We start from the raw sequence: 22,109 nt of genomic DNA, 5'->3' as shown, positions 1-22,109 counted from the left end.
AGCAGTTTGAATTTGTTGCAGGACAACAGACATACTGAAAATATAAACAGAAATACAGTTAAAAGCCTTTAATATTAAACTTTGTACTTTGTGGAATCAAATTTTTTTAATGATGAAACCATGTAATAAAAAAGTCATCAAATGAAGTACATGTAAATCTTGGAAATTAACCTTTCACCAGTGAGTACAGTACTATCTATATAAGGACACAAACATCACACAAGTCTACACTACAGACAATTCCATGTTTTAGATAAAGCCTGGGTTAAACCATACATTTTACACTTACTTCTAATGGATCTCTGGGAGGAAGCTAAAGGGGGCCACAAGGGGGAGGAAAGAAAACATTATTAAAATTTGCAAAGTGTTTTAAGCATTGTGGCACAATAGCTAGCTAGTTGTCTTAGATTTTTGAATTTTCATTTGATGTTCTTACTTTTTTTTTCTTTACAATTAATAGACTAAGTGTAATTTAAATGTGGTTACTGTAGATAATAGAGATTAATACAATGTACATATATGATTAATTGCATCTATAATCCAAAAAAAATTAATAATAAAAATAACATGCTTATATAATGTGTTGAAATTTTAACTAGGTTTGTGCTTAAGTAATATAGTTTTTTAAATCAAATATTCAAGTTCCATTAGGAATAACACAAAATGCTTGCATTAAATTGTCGATTGCTATGATTAAATGCGCAATATACTCATTCTATCATAATTAAAAAAAACGTATTATATATATGTTGCGTAATATATATACATGATATATGATATTAAAACAAAAAAAAGTAATATGCTGATATTAAAGTTAGAACAATGTAATTGCTAAGAGATATAACCTTTTCTGCCTCTTGGGGTGGAATTGGGGGTGGTGCACGCCTCCCTGGGACAGGTGGTGGAGGACCACTATCGTCTGATGGTACCGGCTAGAAATATAAGTAAATATAAGTAACAGTTCCCTTACAGAAAAAAACAATTGACACTTATAAGTGTTTTATAATCCACTTATAAGCAACTTATAAGTCACGTATAAGTTTAGAAATTTACTTATAAGTGTCCTATAAGTCAACGTAAGTATAAGTGAGGAAAAGGTTTTGTTAATACTTCACTTATAAGTGAAGATTAGCCACATATCTGTGAATATTTCCATTTCTATTTGTTTTCTCTGTGATAACTCTTGGAAAGTTAGTTGAGTTGATTTCTTGATCATTCTACTGGAATGTAAATTTTGCCAAGCGAAAGGTCAGGAGCTAAGAAGGCCTAATATGCATGTAATTCTTGTGCGACTGTCTTTGTGTCTGACTCTAAGGAGGCCTAATATGCATGTAATTCTCGTGCGGCTCTCTTTGTGTTTGACGTCAGTGGGCGGGGACTATTGAAATTGACATGTGAGGCCTCATGTAATTTAAATCAATTAGTCTACATTTTTAAAATCTAAATTTACAATTTTATTTCACAATGAAATAGAAATATAAGGAATCACTGTCTCGTTAGTAAAGTATGCGAGGGACATCAACAATAGTTGGAAACGTGGGATAATTTATGCATAACGGGCTTTGCCCGTAATGCAAATTATCCCACGTTTCCAACTATCGTTGATGCCCTGGCATACTCTACTAACGAGAGAGTGATTCGGTTCCTTAAATATTTCACATATACTTCACTTATAAGTGAAGATCAGTATGGTATTAGCCAGAATAAGTGTGAACTTAGAATTTTTACATTATACTAGACTTTTCTAGAGTTGCATTGTGGGTATTCAAAGTGACCAATCAGAAACTTTGTCTCTGCAGACTGAGAGATAAACAACAAGAATTTGAAACTAAGTTAATGTCTGTGAAAGGATGTTGTCGGAGATTTCAAATTTATTTTGAGTATGCCTTCACATCAGGTACAAGTAGGTTCTATTTGCATCATCTTTTTATTTTAATTTCCTTTGTCTGAAATTTTGAATCATTTGACTCAGTAAATGCTTTCAGATTTCATAAATTTGAAGTAGCCTCAAGGTCATTAAATTTTGAAGACTTTTTGTCCAATATTTTTGTTTGTGAACTGAAATAATATATAAAGTTTGCATCATCAAAGAATATTATATGTCAGAGAGGGATTTATTTTCATAAAATGTTAACTTGATTCTTTCATCTAGAGTGCAGATCGATACATATGTATATGTAAAGAAAACTTTGAACATCATGCAACCCCTGCATGATTGGAAGTTTTGTTCCAAATTAAAGGACTTATCGCATGATTTTTCAAAAATCTTAATTTTATGAAAAATATTATCTACAACCTTGTTTATTAAAATTCTGAATACAATAAACATTGTTGAAAGCATATTTTAAGAGATATTGAGAGTTGAAATTCAAATACGGCAATATGCATATTTCAGTCGGATTTCGGCGAAATACTGCTCTGACGTCATAGGCGACAATTCAGTGATAGAGAGATGAGAAGTTGCACACTATTTATGAAGTTATCAACGACAAATGCAGCTTAATTATGAAAAATGCTGAAAAAATTAATTCCTAATGTGATTTTCAATTACTATAGAAACATTAACTAGTTCTAAGGTATAAGAATTTTGAGATATTTTCATTTTTTATTCGAAACATTTAGAATCTGTAGGTCTGATTACGGCAATGTTTCGTGATAGGAAAATTATTTTTCAAGACCGCCATCCTTTACAAAACATATGAAAGTATACTTGCATAAATTAATATTATGTTAAAAAGGAAGAATAACAGAGTTATGTAAGATTAAATTTGTGAATCAAATATTAAGTTAATACATGTGATAAAATGACAAATCAAATTGTATTGTGATGGCGAGTTTCTTCTTCTTCGCCGCGTATCCCTCGCTATCGTTGCTGTTATTTTTACATTGTTAACGTATTTTTTAGATTATTTCTTGCTGACAATTCTAAAATATAAGGTTGGACATTAAATTTCATATCGATAAAATCAGTGATTTGGTCGTCCATAACGCAGAAAATTCAGGTTGTATCGCGTATATTTTAGTAAGATTTACGTGAAGAGCTGATCAGCCATTGTCGCCTTTGACGTCACAGGGTCACGTGATCGCTATCTAATTAACTTAGATTTTTAATTCAGCGGTTTTCATTTGAGTCAATAATTGGTTAATTACCGCGGTTTATCCGCAGTAAAAACACAAAATTTATAAACTGTGGTCATAAGAAACGTTTTACGCTTTTAATTTCAAATAATTTAGAAACATGCGATAAGTCCTTTAAGACCTTAAAGGCAGTGCTGTACTTCACTTATAAGTGACTTATAAATGACTCATACTTGATAAAGTATGAATGGCTAATACTTGACTTATAAGTCACTTATAAGTGACTATACTTGCATAAAGCAAAAGTGGCTAATACTTGGCTTATAAGTCACTTATAAGTCAAGCACCTCATTTGCATATAAAATCCTAATGAGTCACTTATCAGTCACTTATAAGCTAAATGTATTAGTGAAGTATAAGTCCAGAATAAACCACTTATAAGTAAAAGAATAAATCACTTATAAGTCACTTATCAGAAATTTCTGTAAGGGAGACCCTATCAAATTTTTAAAATCTTACATTACAGAATTTTAACTGTATTTTTTTTTAAAAAAAGATATCAGATGTACAGCCTCAGTGTAGTCCAATTATAATCTACTTTAAATCCAAGTAAGGGTTTTTTTTTTTCTTTTTTCTTTTTTTTTTTTTTTTTTTGGAAGAAATGAAGTTTTAGCAATATCTAACATGTTAACCAGCATTAAATTGAATCTTTTGAGTAAAATCATTTTTTAAAAAGCTATTTTTATAATTCAGACTATTTTCTTAATTCTTCTGTATTCTCTCATATAATTCATAAAGACTGCATCAGGAGTTGTCCACCCTTGTTAAAAGTTTTAAGACTAAAAACAATTGTTACGTCAATTAATTTTATGGACATAATTTTAAAGAGTACAACTTAATCTTTCAGTCTTATGCTTGCTACTGAGATACAATTGTACATGGTGCTCAGGGGACAAATCCTATATTGATTCGAAGGTCAAAGAGTAAAGTTTATTTTTATTCATGAACATACTTCAGTCTTAAGGCTGTTGAAAATAATTCTATGATTAGCGTCACCTTAAAATTCAAAACCTACTTGGGAGGGAGGAAAAAATAAACAAACAAAAATTTTAAATAAATGTGTATTTATTGAAAATTACCTATTCAGTGACCAAAAAATTCAACAATGTCAAAAAATACACATTGTAAGATTTGGTGGGGTTATTATATGATTGGTGGGGTTATTATATGATTAGTGGGGTTACTATATGATTAGTGGGGTTACTATATGATTGGTGGGGTGATTATATGATTGGCTGGGTTACTAAATGATTGGTGGGGTTATTATATGATTGGAGGGTTTACTAAATGATTGGTGGGGTTATTATATGATTGGTGGGGCTATTTTCTGATTTGTGGTGTTATTTTTTGATTGGTGGGGTTACTAAATGATTTGTAGAGTTATTTCATAATTGGTGGGTTATTATATGATCAGTGGGTTTATTTTCTGATTGGTGTGGTTATCATAAGATTGATAGGGTTATTATATTATTGGTGGGGTAATTATATAATTAGTGGGGCTATTATATGATTGTTGGGGTTATTATAGGTTTAGTGGGGTTATTATATGATCAGTAAGGTTATTATATGATTGGTGGGGTTATTATAGGATTGGTGGGGTTATTAAAGGATTGGTGGGGTTATTATATGATTACTGGGGCTATTATATGATTGCTGGGGTTATTATAGGATTAGTGGGGTTATTATAGGATCAGTTGGGTTATTTTATGATTGGTTGGGTTATTATATGATTGGTGGATTATCATAAGATTGGTGGGGTTATTATATGATTAGTGGGGCTATTATATGATTGGTGGATTATTATACGATTGGTGGGGATATTATATGATCACTGGGGATATTATATGATCAGTGGGGTTATTAAATAATCGGTGGGGTTATCATATGATCAGTGGGGTTATTATATGATTGGTGGGGTTATTACATGATTGTGGGATAATTATTTGATCAATGGGGTTATTATAAGATTGGTGGGTTATTATAGGATAGGTGGAGTAATTATTTGATCAGTGGGGTTATTATATGATTGGTAGGGTCATCATATGATTGAGTAGGGTTAATATATTATTGGAGGCATTATTATACAATTGGTGGGGATATTTTATGATTGGTAGGGATATTACATGGTTGGTGGGGTTATTATATGATTGATGGGGTAATTATTTGATCAGTGGGGTTATTATAGGATTGGTGGGATTATTTTATGCTTGGTAGGTTTTTTAGGGTTGGTGGGGTTATTAAAGGATTGGTACAGTTATCATATGATTAGAGGGGTTATTATACAATTGGTGGGGTTATTTTATGATTGGTGGGGTTACTATATGATTGATGGGGTTGTTATACAATGGGTGGGGTTACTATATGATTGGTGGGGTTATTATAGGATTGGTGGGGTTATTATAGGATTGGTGGAGTTATCATAGGATTGGTGGGGTAGTCATAGGATTGGTGGTTAAAACCATCTTTGTACATTTGTTTAACTCTAATAGTGGCATATACTCTTAATTTCTTTGTATAAGGACCTGGGATGCAGTTTTTCACCTCATTTTCCTTTCAAACGGGATGTAGAATGAAAAATCAAACCTGAATGACTTAACCTCAAATTTTGATTTCTTTGTTTATTTTTAACTGCAATATCACCAAAACCTATGCACGCAGGTGACGCTTAACATAGAATTTTTTGCCTAATGACCAAATAAGTACTTACTAGTCTATAGTAACCTCTAGCTTATCAAAAATAATAATGCTTTTGTAAAAAAGAATCCATATCATTATCATTACATTAATTTCCATTATATTTCCAATAAGACTTATTATATTAAGTTATCATTCAGCAAAAATAAGTAAATATTTTAACATTTTAATTTCAAAAAAGAAAGATAACTCTTTTCTAAATTCATTATTTATAAGTATTTATCATTTGTTAATAGTCTGTTGAGAATAAGGCTCTAAGAATCTTACATGAATATTGTATATGAATACACTGAGCATTTTTTAACAAATATGGCCCACCGTGGACATTTGCTAACATTTAAAACATTCTTAAAATCATGAATTTTATCTCAAAGGAATGTCCATGACTGTAGAGGGTAATCATTTCAAAGAAGACACAAATGAGATCCATGAACAAAAAAGTCCTGAACATCTGTGTAAATGTGTGACTATAGAGACAGACAGACAAAGTAAATCCATTTATCCATGCATCAAAATATATCTTTAATATTATCAAACAAATTTAAGATTATCAAACCGGGGGAGGCCTTCCTGACTTTGGTGCATCCGAGTCTGGTAGAGGGAGCAATTTTCTTGGTGGTCTACTCATCTTGTCCAAGTTTACTGATTTTTCTTCACTACAACAGAGGATTACATTATCATTAGAAAAATAGCCTTAAATGAAACTTACCTAGGGAAAAGTGAAAAAAAAAAATCAGGAGAATGGAGTGAGGGAATCCCTAGTCCTTGCCCTAGGTGCCTCCAGGTGCAATAAGGACTAGGTAGGTCGGCAGAAAAATACCCATTCATGCAGCTAATTAAGTTTTCAGAAAATAGACATAACAAGTTACTGCTGCAACAAATTAAGAGATATAAATGAAAGCCATAATAAGAACCCTGCATTTATTGTTAAGATTTACCTTAAAATCTAGATTAAGTCATTTATCAAGGGATTAATTTAAGCATTAATCCATAGACAACAAATGTAATACTGAAATGAAATGGTATGACTTGTCTGTCACTTTACATCAGTCACAATGTATGATGTCTTAAACTTAATCACTTCATCCTCTGATCTCAGTTGATTCAGCAGGATATACACCATTAGATATATATAACAAATACACAAGTATGCAGGTCTCATGTACATGTTATCTGTCATGAAGTGGGAAACTGGGGGACAATTCATTGTAATAAAGCATCCATTGGCTATTTTTTTTCCCCACATTACCCATATTTTTGGCTATTGTCCCCCAATATTGCAGTGGGAAATTGGGGCACAATTCATTGTTCCAGTAAACATGGTAATAAAGCATTGATTGGCTTTTTTTTTTCCCTTCACTTATCCATAAATCGCACAAGATTTCATGCTCAGTCTTAATTGAAGTAGAAGATTCTGACAAGACTGTAGCTCTACAGGTTTGTAATAAAGGAAGAGAAAAATAGCGTCTGTACTTGAAACTTAATATTAGCTATAGAAACATAATCATGATAATGAATTATGACCCTTGTACAGTTTAGTATACCTGTGTACCTAGTTCTATAGAAATCAAAACTATATGAGGAGTAGAGTTTGGAAAGAATTTCACAGACATTTTTAATACAATTAACCATGCAATTAATATAGCAACTGCACAATCTTTGTAAAAATCAAAACTGAAATCCATGACATAAAATGGAGTATTTTACTTTGTGCAATTGATCAGTTTTTCTGTATGCAGTACAAAGCTTAAATGATATTGGATCAAAAAAGTTGGAGTAGACTTTTGAAATATTGCTTACAGACAAATAAACAGCTAGATAGACAACTTATTATCACATAGGTTCTTCTTGTCTTTGTCCAGCTGAGCTAAAAATGTACTTTCTAGTGTGTTATGAAAGTTTGTAGATACACCTGAGTGATTTATAGCCTGTGAATTTAAAGCTAGTATTCATTAATAAAGCTTAGATTACAATTTTCTGAACCTGAGATTATCAATGTCTTAATTTAGACTTCACAAATCACTGTAATATGTCTTAATTGTTGTTTTGTTTATTGATACAATATGAATTAATTACTAGTAGAAATTACAAGTATAATTTACATGGAACACAACAGTTTACTCTGGACTGTATGTTTGTGTAATGATATCATAAACTGAACTATAATTGACATGTATGTCTGTAAAATATTTATGATCCACACTTAAAAACAAATTGTTTCATACATATATAGGCAACACAGCAATAATACAAGATGTGATTATATACCCTCAATATGAAGTTCTTAACTTTGACACATGAAAGATTTCATTCCTACACCCATGTACATTGTTCTAGTATTTATATAAATATATTCTCTACATCTATGATCTAGGAGTCATTGTAGTGATGGTACAAAGAGAAAGTTAAGTGTACTCAGACATCAGCACAGACAGTGCTAAATGGTCACTAATTGTGTTTTAAGGAAGTTTTTTTTCTACTATAATTATATACATATACATAATTATATGTATTGTCTAAGAGGCATTATCACTGCTTTAAATGATACAGTAAGACCTTGCAAGGTTATAACAAAGTCCTGGGGACCTTGCTAGGATTTTTCTTCACTATGTCCATTATATCCACATGATAATGAATCTGTTAAAGTTAATACATGTATATAGCTAATTCACAATATACATGTTTTACAAAGAATTGTTAAGAATAAAGAATTTTGCCAGGGATCAAAAAAAAATTTGCTCTGTACATAAATGTGCTACATCCATAAATTTGCTATATATCCATGTCAACAATAAACAAGTTTTACCTTAATATGAGTTTTGACATTCTACATGTTCTAGGTTTAAATTAAGGTCCCTCTAATCATGCTAATGTAGATTAATTCTTCTTTTTTTTTTTTTGTTACCCTAACAGCTAAATCTGAATGATGTAATATGAGCAATCATGATGGGGTAATTGGTTACATGGTTTTGATTTTTACTGCCATTAAAATGTGCTAAAAAACATATGGTTCAAATTCCTTGCAACTTCATTAGAACTATAGATACAGTGAAACACGCTTATATTTAGATATAATGAAGTACCAGCTGGGGAATGGAATGAAGAATTGTGATACATATTTATAAACATAATTCATTATATCCGATTAAGTTTAATACTTTTTTTAAAACTTATAATGGGGAGTTAAAATTACTTTGCATAAATCATTACAAGTGTTTTTGCTGCTTTACTATTAACAATATGTGAAGAATTTCTAATCACTGAAGGGATATATATATATATAAAGAGTTAATAACAGCATGATAAGATTGGAGGAAAATGATATGAAAAAAATGAAATGAAGACTTTAAAATTAATTCTGATTTTTTCTGATTCTTCATCTTCAATGAATAAGCAGCATTACGTTTTTAAAAGGAAAGGAGAAAATGCATGGCTAGACTGGGAATCGAACCCAGGACCCCTGCATCACTAGTGCACTACCCACTGCTCTACCCAGGCTGATATGCATGGCCCACACTATACACATTTAACATGACTTTGTATAATTTTGATTTTTTATACGTACAACACCATCATGATGATCAATATATAGGTAAATTATTGTACAATGAATCGGTGTTAAACCTATATTGCTAAATACTCACATAATAAAAAGGATTAACTATAATAATCATGAAGCCAAAGTGATGAATATTAATAACCCTGAATGTCTGAATGTATGTTAATGTAAATAATAATACCATGATCGATGCATTAATGCATATAATTAATAATAATTTCATTATGCAAAAATCATATCATAAATTAAAATACATGTAAATGTTCTCTCTCTCTCTCTCTCTCTCTCTCTCTCTCTCTCTCTCTCTTGATTGTCTGGTCAAAATTGTAAATGTGTGAAGAATGTCCTTGGTTTACTGTATTTAAATCACATGCACATACTAACATAATGAAATATTCAAAGTAGACTGCACAATTAATCACACAAAAATAACACTAATTAGTTACTTACAATTTTCTCTGAGTTTGAAACTGTTACTTCATGACTCCAAACTTTGAAAGTTAGAAAAACTTGACGCAGTATAACAACTTCCTTTTCGATCAAAATATCACTTCCTGGTTCGAAAATAATGTTTACACAAATTATCTCTAGGTACTACTTTTCCCTGAGAAGCTGTAGATGTGTAAAGACTCCAAAACTAAACAAGAATGGTCGGTTCTTCACCCTTTGGTATTATATTGGACAAAACAATAATTACTGTCACAGGTAACCAGCTCCGAGCAACTTCAGCAAGTAGCCTAATGATGTAGAAAATCAATCGGGTTCGTGGTTCTGACCTAAAGAGTTTCTCCGACGTTGATAGATATCTGTGTCACTGTCAGTTTTTCAGTTTTGATTTTTTTTTTCAGCATGGGAACATGTTTGAGACAGAGAGGACCAAATCTGATTTTTAAGGCAAAGCAGCTACAAAGGTAAATTCTGCACATATATTTTTTTTTATTAAAACACTGCTCACCTTTGTTTGACGTAAGCATCAAACGATCGGCATGCAGCTATCCTTTCGAATTTCCTCAAAATTTGATTTTAAGATCAAGACGAAAACGTTCTCAAGAAATTATGTTGGAAGTCATTACTACAATGAAGATATGAGGAACTTTTTTCACAATATGCCAACTAATTCAATGATATATTTTGATTGAACACTTATATATCCGAATTTCCTCACATTTAAGTAAGCAACATTATTTCTATACACTCACTGTACATAATATTTCGTTGTCTTTGATCATTTTTTTCCTTGGAGTTAATCGCTGGTTCCCTATGTTGAAAATAAAATAGGTAAGCGTAATGTTGAGATTTTTATGATTTACAGTGAGATCACTGGGGCAAACCCAGTTGTATATATACAATCAAAAACCTTTACCAGTCTGTTTACAGCTCACACTTTTAACTCTGATCAACCTCTTAAAACTCAAACTGCATGAGACAGTCTGGACTGTGATATGATATCACACATTAATTGCACTTCCATAACTGAGTCTAAATGGTGCATTTTTAAAAGAAAGACATTGTTGAGTAGATGCAATTAATTTTTGTTTCTCTTATCATGCTTAATATGCTCTCTGCAAGAACTCAGTCTTCAAGATAACTGCAGGCCTGTTATATTTACCATTATTGCATGGAATTGTGGTTGCAAAAGAATTCTGGGAAGGTTTCACACAAAATATGCAGCCTTGACAAATTATACAGATTTCAGTTCAAATCTTCTCTGCTCTTACAAGTCAGTCTATTGAGTTCGCTGCACTCAGTATATTTTCTCAATGTTCAAAAACTTTTTTTGTTTCTAAAGAAGATCCTTAACTGATATTTTAAGGAAAGTTATGAAGGAAAATAGAGCATTTCCAATAAATGTACTACAGTCTTGATTCTTTTCCACTTTTTCTGAATATTTTAATATCTTTTTCTTATCCTTCCATATTCTGTACAGAATTTTGATTTAAAGTATAAATTTTATAACACAATTTATTTCTTTGTCATCTTAGGCTTCAGTTAATTCCATGTATATCCTGCTCACAACTACAAAGTTCCACTCCTAGAGGTAAGAACAACTTTAATAATCCACTGAAATTTATACCAGGAATTTTTTTTTTGGAAATGATATCAGGGACTCAATACATGTCCTAAAAATTGTGAACCAGTAAATATTAAAAACCTTGAGAAAACTTGAACCACTGTGGCACAATTTTAGTTGTAATAGTTGGGCATGTGACATTGCTGTTAAACACATTAAGTAAATTTTCATGATTTTTTTTTCCAGACACATATCCAAAAATCTATGCCCCCAAAAAGATAAACAGGTAATTATATTGTAAACAGATAAGTCACTTTGGATATACTAGATTGATTTTGTTGTTACCCAATATTCTTACAGAGGTGATGAAGAAACCTATTATGTAACATCTATGACATCCATGTAGTTTCACTTTCTTTATTATGTTTTAAAAGAGCATAATTTCTATTCACTGTATTCAAAAATGTTCTCTTAATTAATCACTGTAATTACCAGTATATGCAATGTACAAGAACATATTTTCATAATGGTAAATGTACAGGACTACATTCATATTTAGTTACATCACTTGATGTTGTAGCTAAGACAGTTGTAAATATCTGTACAATTATGACTAATACACAAAATAAGGCAAAGTGTTTGTGAATAATTATACAGGCACTAACTTTTGTAGTTTGCAAGGAAATTCAAACTGTTTTAGCAGAGCTTCTCACAGAAATGAAATTGGTTTTGAAGTTTTCATAGTATTTTCACATTTTAAATGTTATTGAATGAAAGTGGATAATGTGTATTTACATGTACATTTATATACATCTGACACTCTTTTTAGGTCCCCAACAGCATTATTAGAAGCTCTGGAAGAAAGTGTTGGATATGTATGTAATACAGAAATATAGACCATAAATTTTAAACATGTACAAAAATATTGGCCAGATTTCTCTGGGTTTTTTTTAAATATTTCACTTAAAAAAATATTTTTTATTTATCTTTTTTTTTTAGGAGTTCTCATTAAAATCTAGATATTGTTGCCTTCTGCTTGACTACAAGAATAATTCTTGATATTTTTAACTTTCTAGGAATGCCGAAGTTATGGAAAATTTTCCATTGATGATCCAGCCTGTTACCATCGCCAGTTTATGAAGGTGCATACTCTTATTCTCTTAAACTGACATGTAAAAGATGTGAACTTTCCAATGACCAAATCGAATTGAAAGAAATTTGTTTATAATAACATTGCATGGCAGTAATGCAACAGAGCTTAAAAGGCACATACATGTTTTATACATGTATATAGATGATTTGTCCATTCGAAGTTTTTTCTATGTTTAGCGTCCACGTGCAGCTTGGTTTTTGACACCCCAAATGAGAAAAAACAAACAAAATCAGGAGCTCTGAAATTGATTATTCTGGTCAAAGTCTTTCAATTCTGTCAATATCTCTAGATATTTGTTTACAATATGTCATATTAGGTATATTTTAAGCATTTAATATCTTGATTTTGCTAAAGAATAGATTTTTGTACGTGATAAATAGATTAATGAAATGAAATGCTTTGAATGACGTCTTTTTAAAGACTATAAAGTCTGTGTTTTATTTTTTGGCTTGTGTGTTTTTTGCGAATAGGTAGGTAGGTTTTTGAAGGGTGGACGCTAAACAGAGAAAAAACTTGGAATGGCCTTACTTCTTGCATTTAGCTAAAATTATTTTCACTAGACTGCGAGTATTCCATGTACATGTATTTATTTTTCATCTAAATTGATTGATATCTGCATGCCCAGACATGCTAGGCATTTAAAAAAAAAGAAAAGAAAACAATATCAAAAACAAAATCTCAAAAATTAATCAAGATTTAAAACCATTGTAAAAAATAAATTTTCTACTATCAATTTAAACTTCTGTTTAAAATATTCCATTTCTAGATTATCTACTAAACACATGGTCACTTTTGCTCCCATTTTATTTTAGCTGCATTTGCCTTCCTCATCAGTGGGAAAATTCAAAATAGGACAAATTTAACAGAAAATAGAAATACAATGTATCTCTTTAATGCAACTTTGTCTTGGCATATTAAAATTGGAGCAAAGTAGATTGCAGAAGTGATAGGACAAAATAACACAGGGCAAAAATAACTTAGTAATTCAGTAGTTGTGTACTCAAAATAATGAGTGACTGCAATTTTTTCAATGTTTTAACCAAGCTGTTGCAAATGTAATCATCATAAAATATTTAAGAAAAACTAACTTGTGATTGATAAATATAGGATCTCCAATGGCTTGTGGTTGGATATGATTTTCATCCAACTCACTGTGTGTTTTCTATCCCCTTGCCAAGGCTCAGGGATAGAAAATGCACAACTCCTTGGATAAGATTCATATCCAACCACAAACCAGTGGGAGATTCTTTTTATCATGTTTTACACATTGCTATCACATGTTTTACTCTGTTTTTACATAGGAATCCACATCATCGAACTTTTATGCAAAAACCATTGTAATGCCAACTGTTGATATGAAAACAATATCCTATGAGCTATATCCACTATATAAAGGAGTAAATGTGTGATAAAATAGTTTATATTTACCTGTATTTTAACTTGATGTTAATTATATTTTTCAGGCAGAAATGATGCTTTCCACAGCATCAGGGAGGAAAGCAGCGAGAATGATGATGAGTATGTACCCCGAGGTGTTTGAGGGGACACCTGCCCATGTACCAGTGGAACCCCCAACTAAGGTAAATTAGTGACACTGACTCTGGGGCCTCTGAGATCTAAACCAGGTTGTTCATGTACCTGTGAAACTGTTCAGTATATGAGTCAAGATGATAGCACTGACCCATAGCCATGAAAAATCTTGACCTCTGTTCATGTTTTTGTTTACTAAGTAAAAGATGGTGACACAAACCTTTTAGTCTTAAGATCTTGACTTTCCAGAAAACAAATGCTAAAAATTTCAAGTACAGGCATATACATTAACTTGATAGCATACACTGAACATGCATTTTAAGTTGAAGAGGAAAAGAAATTTTTTGATATGATTGCTTACTCTATTGTTTAATCTCTTTCAAATGATTTTGTTGCTCTGTATGTAATGACTATCATCTTCATGTTATACATACATGTACATTGTACATGTAGCAGTAGTTTGGGAAAAAGGTGTTAAAAAATTCACAACTTATTTAAAGAAACTTTTGCAAGTTTCATACTTTTGAAGCAATTAGAGAGTTTTGTAAAGTATTTCTTTAAAGAGTGAAAACACACATTTTGAGTATCGAGATTGGTTAGGATATGTATGCCTTACTTAACAATACTCTAAATTATGTTTTTGAATTAAGATTTGACATTGTTACAATATTCTGCAGAATTGCACAACAAATCAAGTTTGAATTGGTGAAGTCCATATGCAAGAAACATTTGCATTTAACTCGGTTATGGAATATCAGTTAATATGTCTTCATTAAGCTCTGTCTTCATATATAGGCACATGTAAATCATTTTAACCTTTTAAGGGTTAATCTTGATCTTGTCTTTTGACCTTGATTGTTCAATAAACAGCAATGATATCTGAGAACTAGTTTCTCTTTTACATTACAGGTATTTGATCCCATTGTGACCAAAGAAAGTGAAGATGATTTAGAAGAAGCCATTAAAGAGCAGATTGAACAAAGAGATGTAGAAAAGGTGTTGGCACTCTGCCATAAAATAGTTCCAGAAGGTGAATTGATTTTCTGTCCTTATAAACTATTACTGTGCTCAGACAAATACATTGAATTTCAGTATCTCAAGAAATCGATATTTTAAATACCGTGGATATTTTGAAGTGAGTTGGAAGTTCTAAACACTCTTTCATCATGTATGAAAACCTCAATATCTCAAACACTTTGAAATCTGAAATCATCTTCATTTCCATCAAGTTTGAAATAACAAGGCTTGACTATATTACAGTGAAAACTGTTTAATCTGACACCTGTGCAATCCATTTCACTGTGAAATCCACTGTTTATTTTCATTCCATTTTACTATGTGTAATCCAACACCCTCTCTCTTCTGAACAAAATTTGTCTCTCAGTGCATGTTGGATTACATAGGTTTCACTGTAATAACATTATCATATTCTTCAGTTAGTCTTCTTTCCATAATAGGAAGTTATATAAAAAATATGCTTATTTCAGGGAAAACGATGTCTGGACAAACATTAGAACATTTGATACATTTCCTCAGCTTTTATTGCCTGAGGGATCACACAGCGACAGAACCAGAGGAAATAGAACTACTGGATAAATTCAAGTCGGAAAAATACTTGCCGTAAGTTTGAGAGGAGAATTGATGATTTCTTAAGTAAGAATTGATTTTTCTGTGGATTAATTCTGGCCATAAAATATCTAAGAAAAATACCTGCAGAAAAAATTCTTTTATATCGCCCAGCATGAACTTGATACTTCTGGCCTGCTCAGTAACATAGAGCAAGGGAATCAGATAAATTTGAATAAATACTGAAAGTTTTAATTCATGATTGCACCACACTGTCTATTTACAATAACTGCATGAAAATTTGCTTTTCCAAATGAAGATAAAGAACTTATGAAAACTTGTAATTTGGAACACTATACACTGTCATACACATACATGTGTATGTGAGCACAATTTCATCTTAAATTTTTGTAAGATCAATATAGTTTTTTTTATGATGCTATAGATCACCAAATTTTCACAACACCTTATTTTTGTGAGAAAAGGTATTTGGTATTTATGAACCAGAATTTATTTTAACGAAATCTTGTTATCGTTGTCTATGGTCTAATAAAAATATACAAGAGAAAAAAATTTTGCAAGAAGACCGTCTTGTGTAATAACACAAAAAAAAAAGTTCTCACGATTAAAAAGTTATTTACAGTACTGTAGTAAATGGTTTATGCATTACCATGTGGTTATTTCTTGCATATCAGTTAAAAATGAAAGAATTTTTATTTTGGGGGTGTAAATTGCAGTTGATACTTTATCAAATATACTGTAATGCTGATCTGAAGTTCCACTGCATTTTATATCCCAATAAAAATGTTCAAAAATGCATGTATGTTCATTACTTCTTTTAAAATAATATGCTATGATGGTAAAGACGTATATGCTTGGTATTTAGTTATGTATGTTGCTTGGTATTTAGTTATGTATGTTGCACATGAATACATAGGAAGATTGTGTCCAAAATATATCAACTTGTAAATAGAAGATAGTGCTTTTTGGGGTTTTTTTTTTTTGAATATCTGTTTAAAATCCTATTGAGTTGTCATTATATGTTAAGGTTCCCCTTTTAATATTTACAGATTAGACAACATTCTCAATGATTTGTTCTTGTTTGAAGCAGAGAAGCCTCCTGCTGTCTACAATTCATTTATTCGACAGTATCTGAACTCTGCTGAGGTGGGTATACAATTTGTTCATTGGACAGTATCTGAACTCAGCTGAGGTGGGTATTCAATTTGTTCATTGGACAGTATCTGAACTCAGCTGAGGTGGGTATTCAATTTGTTCATTGGACAGTATCTGAACTCAGCTGAGGTGGGTATAGAATTTGTTCATTGGACAGTATCTGAACTCTGCTGAGGTGGGTATAGAATTTGTTCATTGGACAGTATCTGAACTCTGCTGAGGTGGGTATACAATTTGTTCATTTGACAGTATCTGAACTCTGCTGAGGTGGGTATACGATTTGCTCATTTGACAGTGTCTGAACTCTGCTGAGGTGGGTATACAATTTGTTCATTTGACAGTGTCTAAACTCTGCTGAGGTGGGTATAGGATTTGTTCATTTGACAGTATTTGAACTCAGCTGAGGTGGGTATAGAATTTGTTCATTTGACAGTATTTGAACTCAGCTGAGGTGGGTATACGATTTGTTCATTTGACAGTGTCTGAACTCTGCTGAGGTGGGTATACAATTTGTTCATTTGACAGTGTCTGAACTCTGCTGAGGTGGGTATACGATTTGTTCATTTGACAGTGTCTTAACTCTGCTGAGGTGGGTATTCAATTCGTTCATTGAACAGAATCTGAACTCTGCTGAGATGGGTATACAATTTGTTCATTTGACAGTATCTGAACTCTGCTGAGGTGGGTATTCAATTTGTTCACATGACAGCTAGTGTCTGAACTCTGCTGAGGTGGGTATACAGTTTGTTCACATGACAATATCTGAACTCTTCTGAGATGTGTATAGATGATCATGTTTTACATTTATGTAAGTTAGTATACATACATGTATGTATATAAGATCATGGTAATGGTTCAAGTACAACAACTGCAATTGGTTCATTGGTTCTGATTTCAATTCCCCCTCCCCCCCCCCCCCAAAAAAAAAAAAAAAAAAAACAGATATAAAATGAAAAACAAACAAAGAGATATTCTTTCGCTAAATAATACATGAATTATTGATAGTTCTTTTCAAAAAAAAAGTTTGTGTTATTGAAGTATTTATTTCTATTTATAATTAATCTATTTTCAGTTGAAGAAGCCAAGGGAATGTCTGAAATTTTACGAAACAATGAAGAACACTAAAACACCATGTAGGTACAGTAAAACACAGCTTATAGCAAAAGTGCCAGGGATGAACACTTAGGTTTCATTTCAAATGTAATTCTTTGCACTGGATGAGTTCATAACACATTTTTAAACCACAGAGAATAAAAAGTCACTTTGCAGTAAGAGTTTTTTCATTATAAGCATATCTGCTGAAACTTACAGTATTTTTCTCTGAATGTACATACATGCATTATGTACACTGTACATTATATGTGTACATCTTCCTGTATATAGTATGTAAATATGTAAAGAAGTAAATTAAGTAAGAGATTAATAAGTATATAGGTATCCAGGGTATTCATTTTTTGATAAGAAATATAGGCACTGGTATCTTCTGTACCTTCGTGGATATTTTTGATTATGTATAATTTAAAACATATATTTAGCTTCATGAGAAGTATTATTTAAAGAACATGTTTGCCATCAACATAAATACTGCAAAAAATGTCAAATTTAATTTAATTGATACCATCAGTTCGTTAAATTGTCTTATTGAATCTGAAATCTTAATTAATTAGGGCCCCGCAAGAAAATGCAGGAGCCCTCTAGGAATCACTTTGTCTGTCTGTCTATCCCTCTGTCTGTCTGTCAACACTTTGTTGTGCAATAGCTCAAACAGTTTTCAATGAAATGTTTTCAAATTTTGTACATATAAATTTAAAGTACTTTATCATAAGAGCAAGACACCCAGTAGATTTTGGGGTCATTTCACTCCGCCTGTTTGTCTGTATGCATCCATGACACTTTGTTGTGACATGATGACTCAAACGGTCTCCATCAAAATGTTTTCAAATTTTGTATATGAATACTTTTTTTATAAGAGCAAGACACCTATATATTTTTGGATCCATCCATCTATCTGTCTGTCTGTCCGTCAACACTTTCGTTGTAATGTGATAACTCAGTTTTCAATGAAATGTTTTCAGATTTTGAACATTAGTGCTTTACTATAAGAGCAAGACACCTATAGAGTCTAGCCTAAGGGTCATACGACTTTGTCCTTTTAACAGCCCTTAGCAGGGCCCTCTCTGACTTTGTCAGTTTTCTAGTTTTAATGAAATAAATAATTGAAGAGTCCATCCTTAATTGCATTGTTAATTGAAATTATGACACAAAAAGAATGACCTTTTATGCATTTCATTAATTAATGCTGTATTTTCCAGTGGAGAGGAAGACCTATCATTACATCCTGAGTCATGCTCCAACGCTTTTTGTGTCTCTTCAAGAACCATACAAAGCTGTCCATGTGAGTTGATTTTTCACCTGATTTCTCAAACAGTATTAAGTGTGTAGGTAAAATACATTATTGGATTAAGCAATAAGTAATCATTTCTTTACGGGCATGTCACAAGGTTATGAATAATGATATTTATAGTGGTATAGAGTACTGAGTAAATTTTAAAACAAATGTACAGTCAATCCTCATCGTAAACATGATGGGCTCAAGACAAAAACTAGAAATATCCAAGGATTCAAAGTATTGGGGTAAAATACATAAAAAAACAGAGATTGGGACTTCCAAGTCACTTCAACATATCAGTGATATTCAAGATAACAACTGTATCTATGTAACAGAAGTTCAACTGAGCATGAATATTTACTTATTTTAGAAATATTTGTAAAATGACTGTTGTTGAACTAAGAAATATGTTAGTATTTCAGTGAGCATTCTTATTTAGCAGTCATAGAATCAATTCCAATTTATTTAGAATAAATGGAGAATAATGAAATATACTTTTAATCTATAGTGGAGATATGCATTAGTTTCCTGATGGCATTTTTCTTTCCAGCAAGTATTGAATGACATGAAAAAGGCTGGTTATCATCCAACAGTAGAGACCTATAACATGGCTCTGCTGGGGCTAAAATCTCAACGCTTTGACTCAAATAATTCTGAATGCCTGGATTATGGATTAAAACTTATTGCTGATATGAAAGATGTTGGAATCGGTAAGTGTTTCAGTGTAGGATGGACTCTGGTGTACATAGAACCTCGTTAATCCAGATGCAATTAATTCAGATGCTTCACCTTCCAGAGGAGAGTTGTTGGGAAAAATTTACATTTTTATTTACCAGTTATAAGAGATTCATTTCAGCGATCGGGATGCTTTATTAATCTGGACAAATTGTTTGGGAAGACAAGTATCAGGATTAGATGAGGCTCAACTGTATAGTAAACACCTTAATGGTGTTTATCTGTAAACTTATTGGTTAACTTGAATTTTCTCGGATATCTTTAAATGAAAATGAAACCTTAAATGTATTACACCTATTTACTATTTTGAGGGCATATATGGTCATTGTGATCATTAAATTACAAAATTTGGGAATAAACTATAAAGAAAAGAAAAACCAATGTAATGGTACACTTTTTATTTGATGGATTCCTCATTTTCAGAACCCACTTTGGACACTTTGAGTATACTCACCAGTCTTTTAGATATGTCAGTATTTGGAAAAGGAACAAGTATGTATTCCTGTTACTTAGAAAATTAAGATGCAGGAAAGGTGCTTATTTTGGACCAGAATTAATTTGCTTGGTCAAAAATATTTTGGCAAGAATCTTGACCTATTTAGAATTTACACAATTTTGTAAGTGAAAATTATTACAATTATTGTATACTGCAAACCAACTATTATTCGCGTCACCTTTTGTTCTCGATTCGTCAGTTTGAAATTAATTTGTGACGATTAATTTTCGAGACTGAGGAAAGATTCTTTACAAATACAAAGCAAAATAAATGGTTCCGGCAATTAGTATTCGCGAGTTTAAGTAGGTTGTGAAACTAGCCGATATTTGTCACGTGAATAAAATTTGGTTTACAGTATTAACACCGTAAAACATTTCACCATGTTAAATGATTGATTCATGATTAATTTTCTGTGAGTTGGTGTAAACAATTAGTTTTGTCTAAGCATTGCTGAGCTGATTAAGAGTGGTATGCTTAATTTGCCTACTTCAGAGTTTCTGAAGTGCATGTATGGTATGGTAGGTACATATAACTATGTACATGTATTTAACTTTCAGAAAACTCGGGGGCACTTTTTAAAAAAAAAACTCACTAAATGTCCCTGCTAATTTTTGATGTCATTTGATATATGTCTAATGAATAATTATATACAGGTTCAGGGGTCATGCGGGTCATGAACCTAATGATGGATGAGATTGAGGGAAAAAGGTTTAAGGATGTCGGCCCACAAGGCAGTAAGTTGTGCGCAGTGAATTGTGTAGATGGAAATACAAATGTAGTAATTTATGTCTGTTTGCTTGTGAGTCAATACAGCAACTCTTGCTTTACCCATGAATATCAAAATATTGTTTGATAAAAACTTTTGAAAAATAAGATCAATATAATACATGCAGTAGACGTCAAAGGTCATGGAGAAATTTGTCACGATGGAGAAAAAATTGAAAATATGCTACATGTATAATACTTTTAAATTTTTCGTACTAGGAAATTATGAAATTGAAACTATTAATTATATTACACTATTTGTAAATTTTGCAAATTAATGAACTTGTAATGATTTCATTTTATTATTGTTTTACAGGGAAATTCATCATAAGGGCATTAAAGATCGTAAGTTGAAATACTTAAAAATGTGTAAATAGTACAAAGGTAATAATTAAATCTAAGGTTCTTAACCTTGCAGTATATGAGAAAATATTTAAATTACCTATATTTACATTTGCAAATGTTTTCCCTTATAAAACACTATTTGGGCAATGTGTATTGAAACCCAGAGCTGCCAACATTTTTATGCCTCACAATGAATATGGCCAGGGCATATTATAGTGTTTGTCATGTCCGTCCTTCCGTCTGTCCTTCTGTCACACTTTGCGTTTAGCTCTGTTCAAAGCTCAGTTTCAAAGAAACTATCCAAGATATTTTTATCAATCAAACTTCATATGCTGATAGATATTGATGAGAGCTATGCAACTGCATCAACATTTTTTGACCTTGACCTTTACTTTGACCTTGACCTCACTTTTCTTAAATTAGTGTTTAGCTCAGTTTTAAAGATACCATTCAAGATAGTGTAATCAAACTTCATATGTTGATACATACTGATGAGGACTATTCAACTGCATCAACATTTTTATACCCCCCGCAAACGAAGTTTAGGGGGGG

General features: G+C 31.7%; 2 protein-coding genes across 7 annotated transcripts in view; one reads left to right on the top strand and one right to left on the bottom strand.

The window, feature by feature from the left end:
* Nucleotides 1-10,066, bottom strand: part of LOC133186616 (basic salivary proline-rich protein 2-like) — a 35,556-nt gene extending 25,490 nt beyond the window's left edge. For 2 of the 6 annotated variants that reach the window (XM_061321847.1, XM_061321846.1), the window contains exons 1-3: nt 9,842-10,061; nt 6,389-6,488; nt 846-932 (exon numbers count right to left, since the gene is read on the bottom strand). In XM_061321847.1, coding sequence (XP_061177831.1) covers nt 846-932; nt 6,389-6,460 — 159 coding nt within the window. In that variant the 5' untranslated portion in view covers nt 6,461-6,488; nt 9,842-10,061. Of the gene's footprint in view, nt 1-289; nt 314-845; nt 933-6,388; nt 6,489-9,841 lie in introns of all 6 variants that reach the window. The other 4 variants (XM_061321849.1, XM_061321851.1, XM_061321848.1 and 1 more) reach the window with 4 other exon arrangements.
* Nucleotides 10,067-10,214: 148 nt separating this feature from the next.
* The window catches only part of LOC133186618 (small ribosomal subunit protein mS39-like), a 38,397-nt gene continuing 26,502 nt past the window's right edge, over nt 10,215-22,109 (top strand). Inside the window, exons 1-15 of the mRNA XM_061321852.1 lie at nt 10,215-10,302; nt 11,374-11,429; nt 11,649-11,688; nt 12,232-12,277; nt 12,479-12,544; nt 14,019-14,135; nt 14,995-15,115; nt 15,573-15,705; nt 16,722-16,818; nt 17,900-17,960; nt 19,140-19,222; nt 19,767-19,926; nt 20,375-20,443; nt 21,101-21,181; nt 21,529-21,557. Coding sequence (XP_061177836.1) covers nt 10,241-10,302; nt 11,374-11,429; nt 11,649-11,688; nt 12,232-12,277; nt 12,479-12,544; nt 14,019-14,135; nt 14,995-15,115; nt 15,573-15,705; nt 16,722-16,818; nt 17,900-17,960; nt 19,140-19,222; nt 19,767-19,926; nt 20,375-20,443; nt 21,101-21,181; nt 21,529-21,557 — 1,221 coding nt within the window. The 5' untranslated portion in view covers nt 10,215-10,240. The remainder of the gene's footprint in view (nt 10,303-11,373; nt 11,430-11,648; nt 11,689-12,231; nt 12,278-12,478; nt 12,545-14,018; nt 14,136-14,994; nt 15,116-15,572; nt 15,706-16,721; nt 16,819-17,899; nt 17,961-19,139; nt 19,223-19,766; nt 19,927-20,374; nt 20,444-21,100; nt 21,182-21,528; nt 21,558-22,109) is intronic.

This window comes from Saccostrea echinata, unplaced genomic scaffold (genome assembly GCF_033153115.1).
Source record: "Saccostrea echinata isolate AGI-Se365-2 ecotype Australia unplaced genomic scaffold, CSIRO_AGI_Sech_v1 ptg000014l, whole genome shotgun sequence".
NCBI lineage: Eukaryota > Metazoa > Mollusca > Bivalvia > Ostreida > Ostreidae > Saccostrea > Saccostrea echinata.
Note: the sequence above shows the minus strand (reverse complement) of the source record. Positions and strands in the feature narration are given on the sequence as shown.